Below are 12,123 nucleotides of genomic sequence, written 5' to 3' on the forward strand. Positions count from 1 at the left end.
AAGGCAGTGTGCATCGGTTGTGTGACTAAAACATTGCAAAACTCTAAGCCGTAAAAATATCGTGTCTTGTAAAATTCAGCCGTCATCTGTCTTCGTGCTGTTGATTGGCTTATACTTCATTGTTAAACGTAATCATTTGAATAAGAAGAACATAAGGGTCTTATGCCCGTAATTCAATTTTAACATAAGGAATTGTTGCGACGTCTGGGCGTTCAGTGAATAAATTTTTTACCAGGACTTTTGAGTGTAAATTGATTTGTAAGCTTCTTACAATGTTATAATGTATATATATATATATATATATATATATATATATATATATATATATATATATATATATATATATATATATATATATATATATATATATATATATCTGTATGTGTGTGTATGCGTGTATGTTAAACGTCGCTTACAAACTTCAATTTTAATAATTAAAAACATTTATTTTGTCCATGGCCTCCGTTGTCATCTACAAATCGTTCATTGTACTCATTTTCTATATTGACAAACTATACCATACATACATACATACATAGATGCATACACAAAGAATTTAACGTACACGACATAATTTTAACCGTATGTTGAATTATGCACTTCTTCATGAACAAAACAACGAATCAAAGAAATTGAAATAACGATAAACCTGTTCATTTTTCACCGTCTTTTGTTTACACGGGACTTCTCTCACACAGTCATATAGTAACAGTGTTCAATTGGTGCAGTTTCTGGTGAAAATGGCCTATGTATGTGAAGGGAATAAAACATCTCTTTTTTTTTTTTAACAACAACACGGTCTTGGTAATGACTCTTAAGAATACAAATGGATAACATATATATATTTATATATTCAGAAAAAATGTCGGGACACAACTATTTGCGAATGAAATTGGCCACCTAAAATAAAACGAGAATGGGACATCCATTACGATTACTGAGAATAGACGCTTCTTCTATGTTTTAGGTATATATATTTATGCAAATGAGTGAGACTGACTGACTGAGCATGGATGAAAGTTGAATTTGACTGAGTGAGCATGGATGAAATTTGAATTTGACTGAGTGAGCATGGATGAAAGTTGAATTTGACTGAGTGAGCATGGATGAAAGTTGAATTCATTTCGTGAGAGAGATAATGATTGATGGTGAGTCATCGTGAGTTTTTTTTTCGGGAGTGGAAGATGATAATGGATGAATTTCCATTGAGCGATGGACCGGAGGAGTGTAGATCAATGGACTGCAATGGACTCAGTACAAACTTCCCCTAAATATCTCAAAATATAGTAATGACACCCTTCTTTGGCGTGAGGCGGCGGGCGACTTTGAGGATTCGTTGAGTACTGACGGTGGGGGGGGGGGGCGCCGCGCCGGAGCCACCACCCTTTATAAATCGCTCTAGGAAATACAAACGGCGCTTATAAATACAACCAGAAAATAATCCAGTAAAGGCCATTGATAAGTCCGAAGGTGGAGGGGAAGAAGACCCTGGAGAACCTGTCCACGAGGATCGCCTTTGCCCTCCGCTTCTGAGCGGCCGTCGGTCCGGGCATCCGTGCCGGGGGCGGGGGTGGAGGGGGCACGATGGGCAGCGGTGCCAACATCGGGTCCCCACCCCCGTACGGGTGGTGGTCGTGATGGGGCCTCATCCCGTGGATGGGGGCGGTGTTGTGGAAGGCGTGGGAACACCCCCCGTGGGAGGTTCCCCCCTGGGGCGGGTACGTCATGTGGTGATGGTGCGGCCGGTGGTGCAAGGTGCCGCCCCCGTGGGCCAGCGTTGGGTGGTGGGGGTGGCCTCCGTGGGCCAGGGGGCCGTGGATGGGCGTCCCGTGGGCGAGGGTGAGGGTGCCGTGGGTGTGACCTGGGGTCATGTGCAAGGTGTGAGGGTGGAGGCTGTTTTCGGTGGCGTAGGGGTGTTGGTGAGGCCTCGCCAGGGTAGCTGATATGCCGCCCACGCCGCTCACTCGACCGTTTTCCTGAAGGGAAAAGGAAAATACATCTTTAAAGAGGGCAAATACTCGACCTGTTTTCCCGAAGGAAAAGAAAATATATCTTTAAAAGGGCCACCTATTCGACTATCTTCCTAAAAGAAAAGAAAATGCACCTTTAAAGAGGACCACTCACTCGACCTGTTTTCCTGAAGGGAAAAGGAAAATGCATCTTTAAAGAGGGCCACACACTCGACCTGTTTTCCTGAAGGGAAAAGGAAATGCACCTTTAAAAATGGCCGCTTATTCCACTATTTTCCTAAAAGAAAGGAAAATACATCTTTAAAGAGAACCACTCACTCGACCATTTTCCTGAAGGGAAAAGGAAAATACATCTTTAAAAAGGGCAACTCATTCGACCATTTTCCTATAAATTTCTTAAAACTATTCGGTAGCATTTTGCAAGAATTCAGGGACACAAGGTAACAAATTATAAGGCATTCGTGAGCAAGTACTTGATCATTAAAACTGGCCATTACAAACCAAGCTAAACAGATGCTAAGTCTAAAATTGATTTTTGACTAAAAATCTGAAGACAGTAATCACTGTTAGGCATTTTCATTGATCATATACTTATTATTTTGCTTGAAATGTGTTTAATAACTTGTTTACACAGAACTGTAAGAAAAAGCAGATTTTTTTTCAAGAAAAAACACATTATTATTATTATTATTATTATTATTATTATTATTATTATTATTATTATTATTATTATTATTATTATTATTATTATTATTATTATTATTATGGTAAACCCTGTTAATATGGAGCAATCCTACAGCGGCCACTGACTTGAAATTTAGGCTTCCAAAGAATATTATGGTGCTCATTAGAAAGAAATACCAGAAGGTTATGGGAAATACAGAAAGAAGAGATCAGTTATTAGAAAAGAAAAAAAATACAAATTAATAAATTTCATAAATAAATAGTTGAATATATAAAAAACATTCTTAAAAGACCAGGTGAATTGTTCTATGGTAGTAATACAATGCATCTTCGCTCGACCTTTTGCTGTTCCAACTGCAACTAAGACTTTCTGAATGCGAAGCAAAACCACCCAAAACTGCCTCATTTCACAAACCTTGTCAGAGAAATATCGCGAAGGTACTTGAAGGCTCTTGGTATCTTTCTCAGGCGGAGGATTTTTCTTGGGAGGGGTTTCAGGTCCGTCTCCGAGGACAATGTTGACCAGGGCATATTCCATCAACGCCAGGAACACGAACCTGTAAATAAACGAGGAATGAAATGCGTAATGTGATAGAAAAACAATAATGGGGTTTCATAAACATAAACTCGTTTTGAAATTACTCGCAATTTGGGACTTAAATATCTATCGCATAAATATGTAGCATGAATCTCGTTCAAGTCTTTTTAATTTGATTTTAATTCATTTTATTTCGACCCCTCTTTACTCATTCGGGATTTTTTTCATTTGTATAAATAACAGCAACCGAGAAACTAAAAAATAACTTTAAACAGATATAAGAAAAAAGTATACGATTTTTTGAACAAGCAAAATTCAGGATTTTTGGAGAACTTAAAACATTACAATTTATGTCCTTTCATTTGTATCAATAAAAGCAAACATTAATTTAAAAACAAATAAAAAAGTATACAAAGTTTCGAACAAGCAAAATTCAGGATTTTTTGAGGAATCCGATAGATTTGAATTTATTTCCTTTCATTTATATAAGTAACAGCAACTGAGAAGTAAAATATTAAATTAAAAACAAAAATAAAAAAATAAAATATTTGAACGCGTAAAATTCAGGTATAAAACTCTCGCCCCCACCATCCCACCTATCAACCCCCCTTTCATCTGTCAATTCCCCTAACACCTGTCAACTCCCACCCTCCCCTCCCCCACCCATTATATTATATTCCCGATCTCAAAAATACACTTACACAGTACACGTCGACATGAACATGTCGATGATTTTAATATACGACACCGGGGGCAACGACGCTTGAGACTTGGCATGCTGGGTCGACAAGGTGAGAAGAGAGGTCACGCCCAGGGTCACCCTAGCAGGGGCAGCCTCTGGCTTGATCCAGAAGGATACCCACTGGGAAGGAAAGAGGTGAAAGTTAATCTTTTATGTATTACATATCATGAATAGTAATTGTAATATATAAGTACATTGCAATGAAAATTGTCATTGTTAATGATATATTTATTCTGGCTTTTCATTTCAACATTTCAAAGTTTATATCTTTTGGCACTTCTGTATTTTGTGTACGTACTATGTATGTATATGTGTATATATATATATATATATATATATATATATATATATATATATATATATATATATATATATATATATATATATATATATATATATATATATATATATATATATATATATATATATATATATATATATATATATATATATATATATATATATATATATATATATATGAGTGTGTGTATGTGATTAGGTTTGGGCACTTACCGACATAATGACGATGAGGCAAGTGGGCATATAAGTGTGGAAGAGATAGTACCCAAGACGGCGTTTGAGTTGGAACACCACTTCAAGGCACGTGAAGTTGCCTGTGCAGGAATAAAAAAAAAAAAAGACGTTATAATGATTGGCAGTAATAAGATCTTAACATACAGAAGGAATATAAAAAAATACGGTCTGTATTTCTACAAAAAGATATCATAAATGCAATATTTATTACTGCGAAGATATCAGAAATACGGTCATTGTTTCTACAGAAACGTATCAGAAATACTTTCATTACTTCTACAAAAAGTTATCACAAATTTGATCTTTATTCCTACAAAAAAGTTATCACAAATTCGATATTCATTTCTACAAAAAAGGTGTCACAAATATGATCTGTATTTCTATAAAAAAAGGTATCATTAATACGATCATTATTTCTACAAAGATTTATCCCAAATGCGATCATAATTTCTACGAAAAGATATCACAAATCCGATCTCTATTTCTGCAAAAAATTTATGAACACAAATAGCAAACCTTGGTTACTTTCACCGGTGATATCAAAATGATTTTTCATTTGATATTGGTCACAAAAGGATCAGTTTTATCTGAAACAACGTCGTGCAAAAAGTAATTACAGATATGGAAAGGAAGCTGTTATAGTTCTGTTAAACAATAAATGACATCGAATTCCCAGGGATTTACTTTCTTTTTCAATTCTAATTACGTTATTTTTAGACGGTTTTTATTTTTCGTCTTTTGTCTTTATTTACTTTCTGTCTCCTCCGTCGCGGTGCTTCGTGGGAAAAATATTCTTACGAATATCTTTATTGTCTGTGAAAACGCTTCCAGGAACAATTATTTTGAAAAATATTTTTAGTGCCTTTCTCGCAAATATTTTGTTTAAATATCTTGTGAATGAAACAAAAATCGCTGTCGAATGGCAATAATAATCATAAAAGCAGATTGTTTTTTATATAAAAATTACTTATATAGAAAATATTCGAGGAGAAGAGAGAAATAGCATTCTAAGGTCCTTCGAATAACAAATTTCATAAGAGTGGTACATGCTGAAATTTCCCTAGAGCATAAAAATATTTTTTGTAAATGGAGGAAAAATTTCTGTAAGGTGCAAGGGCGATTTAACTTGAACTTTGCACTTTGTAAAATGATAATGTCTTTTAAAAAGAAAATAAATCGTTTTCAACATTATCTGTGGCAAATCAGATGGATTTAAAAGCAGTGGATTAAGTCAAATTTCATATTTTTGGTCAATTTATCGTTTTTTATGGTCAAAACGGACCGGCCGTAGGCTGTCTCTCCTTTAAAAGCTGCGACTTATCAGATGTCCAAAATAAGGAGCGATTTGCATAATAGATGAAATGTAACATTAATTGACGATGAACCTTTGATGCTTTATAATTACCTCATTAACAAAAGGAACTGGTAGGCGGATATCGACAACTTTCATCAAAGAAACCGTATTGTTACTGGCTCTCAAAAGTTGTTTTATCCTTACGTCATCAGCTGCAACGCCCTGTGATTGGTCGTTCAGTTATGACGCCATATATATGACGTCATATATATCACGTCATCGTTCCTAGTTCAGATCATGATTGGATCATGTAGCTCTGACGTCAGGGGCCCCGGCAGCGTGACGTAAGTTGTTCCGTTGACGTAATTCCCACCTGCGCGCTCGAGAGTGAATACGGAAGGGCCTGACCCACTGAATAATTGCCAGACGCGGAATTGTAGCTGCTTCCTGCTTCGCAGACCAGGAATCAAAGAATGAAAAAACGTCGATTCATTTCCATTGAATCGAACTAGTTTCTAGGAAGCGTGAATCTTTCGTGAGGATCCTGGAGACGTGAACAGATACTTCTGCAACGCCTCTGCAATGCCTCTGAAAACTTGACAGGTGAATGTACTGTTACCTCTGCCTTTGCAACGCCTCTGCAGTGGTTCTGCAAACTTCACAGGTGAATCTACTGTTACCTTTGCCTTTGCAAAGCGTCTGCAATGCCTCTGTAAACTTCACAGGTGAATCTACTGTTACCTTTGCCTCTGCAACGCCTCTGCAATGCCCCTGCAAACTTGAGAGTTGGATCTACCGTTACCTTTGCAATCAAAGAAGACACGAAGGACCTGGATTCTCATTCCTTTCTCTTCACACCCCCACCACACAGGAAAGAATAGAAAGACACCACACTGAAGACCCTCACCTGTGAAGTAGACTTGGGTGCAATCGGCCGTGTGATTCCTGACGAGGTCGAATTGAGGGAGTTCGATGTTGGACGCCACCTCCAAGGGGACCTCTTTGTCCCAGTCGAAGATGAGGTCCTCCGTCGTGTGGGACACTGCAGGAGGGAAAAATATGAGGGATTAAAAAATATATCGTGAGAATTGGAGGTTTACTGACGTCGAGAAGGAGTCAGATGGCGGCACAAGTTTAAAGAGGAAATGCAATATGGTTTAATCTTTCGGCTTCCACTAAAGAGGACGGCCGCTGGAAAGTGCCCACGGGCTTGAGTTTTTAGGCCACAGTAAATCCTTTTTTTTTTCGTGTGGGGAGAGATTAACAAGGGGCCTTGACCTATGACCTGAAGGGTAGGAAGGTACATGCCCGAGTTATTGACATTGACCTGGAACAGGAAAGTGCTGGGGGTTGAGTTTTTGGGACACAATAAACCCATTTTTTTTTCAATAAACAACATTGACCTTAGACCTGAAGAGTAGGAAGGTATATAGTAATGAGAGTTATTGACAGTGACCTTTGACCTAGGGTAGGAAGGTATACACCCGAATTAATGACATTGACCCAAGACCTGAAGGGTAGGAATGTATATAAAAGTGTGAGTTAATGACACTGATCTATGACCTGAAAGGTAGGAAGGTATATAGTAATGAGAGTTAATGACAGTGACCTTTGACCTAGGATAGGAAGGTATATACCCGAATTAATGGCATTGACCTAAGACCTGAAAGGTAGGAATGTATATACAAGTGTGAGTTAATGACACTGATCTATGACCTGAAAGGTAGGAAGGTATATAGTAATGAGAGTTAATGACAGTGACCTTTGACCTAAGTTAGGAAGGTATATACCAGCGTGAGTTACTGACATTTGACCTATGACTTGAAGGGAAGGAAGGATATATACCAATGTGCGTTAATAATCCTTCCGTATGGGACATAGTAGCAGATCACACAAAAAAAAAACAGGAAATAAGGCACAAAGATGAATAAATTTTGAGAAATAAGATAATCGCATCATTAAGCGAAGAATTCTTAAGCAACAAAAAAATGGAATATAGTGACAAAAGAAAACTAAAGGAAAGTAAGGATGTTTAATTTTGCTTCTAGCGATATATACATACAGCACACCTCATTTGAACTTTTAATGAGGGATTCTACCGCAGAAATTCCTTCATTTTTCGCTCATAAATAACAAATGAAAATCAATCTCTATTAATCTTTTCAGTGCTTGTCGCAAGTAATATGAACTCTAAAACATTTTAATCAGTATATCATTCTTCTGATATGAATATTAATAATGCATTGCAAATGACGCCAGTGTAAACGCGAATAAAAAAAATCATTATAACTCTGAACTATTTTTCAATGTTTGCACCATAAAAAAATGGAATAAACAAATTTTTAGGGAAAAACAATAAAGAACGGCTAAAAATATTATTGGATTCCGACAATAGTACAATTCTCAATGCTTATTCGAAAAGATTTCCGATCGTGTTGGAGTGTCGTATTTTTTTATTATTTTTTGGGGGGTTGGGTTTTGTTTTATATTCGTTAAATTTTTTTTTGTCTCCCTTGTATTGTACGTCGTCTTATATATTTAATCATTATTCGTATTTTTTATTTGTTTATAAATCTTACTTTATCTTTTACATTATTTTTTCCTCCTTTCATTATTCTCATTATTAAAATGGCAAGCAGTCTTGCACTAATGAGAAATGTTCTAACAAGATTAATATTTTTAAAATGAAAATAAATCGTTCCATTAATTCAACTCTGTCTGATTTTATCTCAGACTTGGAACAAATGTTTACTTTTACATTATTTGTTTTCTCTTTTCATTGTTCTGATAATTAAATTTTATTAGCAGTCTTGTACCAATAAGAAATGTTCCCACAAGATTCATTTTCTGAAAATTAAAATAAATCGTTCCATCAATTCTTCTCTGTCTGATTTGATCTCAGATTTAGAACAAATGTTCACTTTTACATTATTTGTTTTCTCTTTTCATTATTCTCAGTATTAAAATGACGAGCAGTCTTGCACTAATAAGAAATGTTCCAACAAGATTAATTTTCTGAAAATGAAAATAAACCGTTCCATTAATTCTTCTCTGATTTTACCTCAGATATAAAGCAAATGTTCACTTGTACATTATTCTGAATTATTAAATTTTATTACATGCAGTCTTGCACTAATGAGAAATATTCCAACAAGATTCAGTTTCTGAAAATAAAAACAAATCGTTCCATTAATTCATCCCTGTCTGATTTTATCTCAGATTTGGAACAAATGTTCACATAATCACCTCAGCATCCCACTCCCTCTTAAAGGACGTCGTCTTTAAACTGATTTTTCTAGAGTATTTTCACCATTTTCTTAACTGCCAGTTAATTGTTTGACTGTTAAATGAGAAAATGTGGTTTAATGAGTCTCATTATTACATTTCTCATAAATCTCTTTTACTCTGTGAGTTGGTGAAGACTTGGGAGATTAATGACTCAAGGGGTACACGAAGTAGACCTTTAAAGATGGCGCCCTGAAAATGTGTTTTAATGAGTCTCATTATTACATTTCCCATAATTCTCTTTCACTCTGAGAGCTGGTAAAGACTTGGGAGATAAATAATTAAAAGGGTTCAACAAGGTAAATCTTTCTGGCAGCGCGCTCTTTAAAGATGGCGCCAACTGGCGCTGACCACCCACCCACCTAAGTTGCGTGGGCTGCCACCCTCTCTCTCTCTCTCTCTCTCTCTCTCTCTCTCTCTCTCTCTCTCTCTCTCTCTCTCTGTTGTTGCAAGCAAGTCACCTCCTGACCTTCAGTGTGAGATCCCTTTGGTGGGTGGGGGGGGAGAGGGGCGGAGATAGACCCTTCCCAGTTCTGATTCAGTAATTGTTAATGATACGACCCAATGGCCTTCAAGTTCTGAGTCCCTCCCCCCCAAAAAAAAAAAAAACTAAAAAGTCTAAATCTGCCTCTTGCTTTGTTCTGCAGCGTCTGTGTATGTGCGTGTGTGTGTGCTTGTGTGCTTGTGTGTGTGTGTGTGTGTGTGTGTGTCACTATTTAATTATTATTATTTTGATCAGTCACACCTGGCATTTCCCTCCCGCCCACCACCACCCCCCTTCCTTTCCAACGTTACCTCACATTTCCTCGTAAATCGGCCTCTCTGTTGTTTGTTTATGTTGGTGAGTGCTGTTTGTTGTACTGAGTCAACTCCCGCCTGGAATTTTATGATTGTCAGGCAGGGAAGTCAAGGCTAAGCTAGCCTGCAGCTGTCGTTGAAGTGACGAGGGGGTCATAAGTGAATTATTATTATTATTATTATTATTATTATTATTATTATTATTATTATTATTATCTGAGTAATAAAAATCCACAATTATATAGTAAATACATTACTATGCAAAAAGAACCAAACACTTTCGAACACCTGAACGGTGTTCCCCATCAGTGTTAACGTTAAAATTTTTATTCTTATTACTCAGATTTTTTTCACGAAATTGTGAATCTATTATTATTATTATTATTGTTGTTATTATTATTATTATTATTATTATTATTATTATTATTATTATTATTATTATTATTATTATTATTATTATTATTATTAAAAGTAGAAGTGTCAAAAATATTATTATTATTATTATTATTATTATTATTATTATTATTATTATTATTATTATTATTATTATTATTATTATTATTATTATTAAAAATACTCTTAATAGCATGAGTCTTGAAATGGAGAAACAAATCTGCAGTTATGTACATATACATATATTTAAAGATAAATATAGACAGAGAGCTTTCGGGAATCTGTTCGATTCCCCTCTCCGATTCCCGAGTGCTCTCTGTACGGATTTATCTTTAAATATATGTACATACACATAACTGTTGATTTGTTTCTCCATTATTATTATTATTATTATTATTATTATTATTATTATTATTATTATTATTATTATTATTATTATTATTATTATTTTAATGGAGTGGTGAAGTGTCAAAGGTACGATGTTGTACAACACTTTTCTAATCTTTGCTTCTCCGTAAGAGTTTTAGCCTCGAGGATAAAATAATACAGGAAATTAGAAAAATGTCTTAAGTAAATGAAAGAATGCTACAGTAAATGTGCTACTATATATATATATATATATATATATATATATATATATATATGTGTGTGTGTGTATATATATATATATATATATATATATATATATATATATATATATATATATATATATATATATATATATATATATATATATATGTATATATAGATAGATAGATAGCAGACACGGAGGCGAATTCCTGAGATATGTGCTGGTATTGCACCAGCCCCGGTTTTTTTTTTTTCCATGCCCCTAGATTAGGTTAGGTTAGGCGGTTAAGTTAAATTCCGGTAGTAATTTGGGTGTGGGAAACAATGAGATTATTTTCAAGAAAATTCTGTGGTTAGTTTTTAAGAGATGGTGTCCCGCTTTTTCAGGGAAAGGTCTCAGTAGTAGGTTACATCTCGGAGTAAATAAGAGGGAGTGTAGGTCGAAGAAAAATGGTGTTTAATCTCAAAAAGAGATATACACGTCTCATATTATAAGGCAGGGGGTGAGGGAGGAGGCATTTAAAGAGAAGCACAGAGTAATTACAATCATATTTACTCATACACTAATTACAGAGGTAATGGCGAGGGCAAAATTATCATGAAGTGTAAATATTTTTCACGTGGAACCATCTGACATTTAAATTACTGGTTCATTTAAAAGCCAGCCGGGTCTATAAAAGAAAAAAGATGAAGTTCTGTTCTGCACTTGAATTTTTCAAAAAATAAAATCTAGTTGTCAGAATTATTTCGTAATTGAATAAGTCACATCGACGACGTAATCCATTCCCCCTTACGGGTCTTCGAGGAACGCGATGACGAGTTGTTTGTCGAATAGTATATAAGAAACGCCTCAAATCCCATGCTAATTGGAACGCCACTTTCCTCCCCCAGCGAGGATTCCATGAAATTATGATGATTTGGCAAATGACATTGAGGCCGAGCTGTTAAAAACAAGTTCTAATTATTTTTCTCTGTTTGGTGGGAGGATTGTAAGCCGCTCCGCGTTTAATTTTATTCTCTCTCTCTCTCTCTCTCTCTCTCTCTCTCTCTCTCTCTCTCTCTCTCTCTCTCTCTCTCTCTCTCTCTCTCTCTGTTATCTGTCTATTTCGTAGTGAATGATGAGGATCATGATTTTGCGGGAACCAGAATAATCCCTTAGATTTCTCTCTCTCTCTCTCTCTCTCTCTCTCTCTCTCTCTCTCTCTCTCTCTCTCTCTCTCTCTCTCTCTCTCTCTCTCTCGTTTTGGATTACGTGGCCATACTGCTGAAAATACAACTGTGACTCACAGTTTAACTCAGCATATATTTAAGCCAC

General features: G+C 35.7%; 1 protein-coding gene across 1 annotated transcript in view; it reads right to left on the reverse strand.

The window, feature by feature from the left end:
• Window positions 1-443: 443 nt before the first annotated feature.
• The window catches only part of LOC136850824 (glycine receptor subunit alpha-4-like), a 93,791-nt gene continuing 82,111 nt past the window's right edge, over window positions 444-12,123 (reverse strand). The window contains exons 7-11 of the mRNA XM_067124848.1: window positions 6,670-6,804; window positions 4,448-4,548; window positions 3,894-4,054; window positions 3,070-3,211; window positions 444-1,976 (exon numbers count right to left, since the gene is read on the reverse strand). Of these exons, the coding sequence (XP_066980949.1) occupies window positions 1,419-1,976; window positions 3,070-3,211; window positions 3,894-4,054; window positions 4,448-4,548; window positions 6,670-6,804 (1,097 nt within the window). The 3' untranslated portion in view covers window positions 444-1,418. The remainder of the gene's footprint in view (window positions 1,977-3,069; window positions 3,212-3,893; window positions 4,055-4,447; window positions 4,549-6,669; window positions 6,805-12,123) is intronic.

Source organism: Macrobrachium rosenbergii, chromosome 22 (genome assembly GCF_040412425.1).
Source record: "Macrobrachium rosenbergii isolate ZJJX-2024 chromosome 22, ASM4041242v1, whole genome shotgun sequence".
NCBI lineage: Eukaryota > Metazoa > Arthropoda > Malacostraca > Decapoda > Palaemonidae > Macrobrachium > Macrobrachium rosenbergii.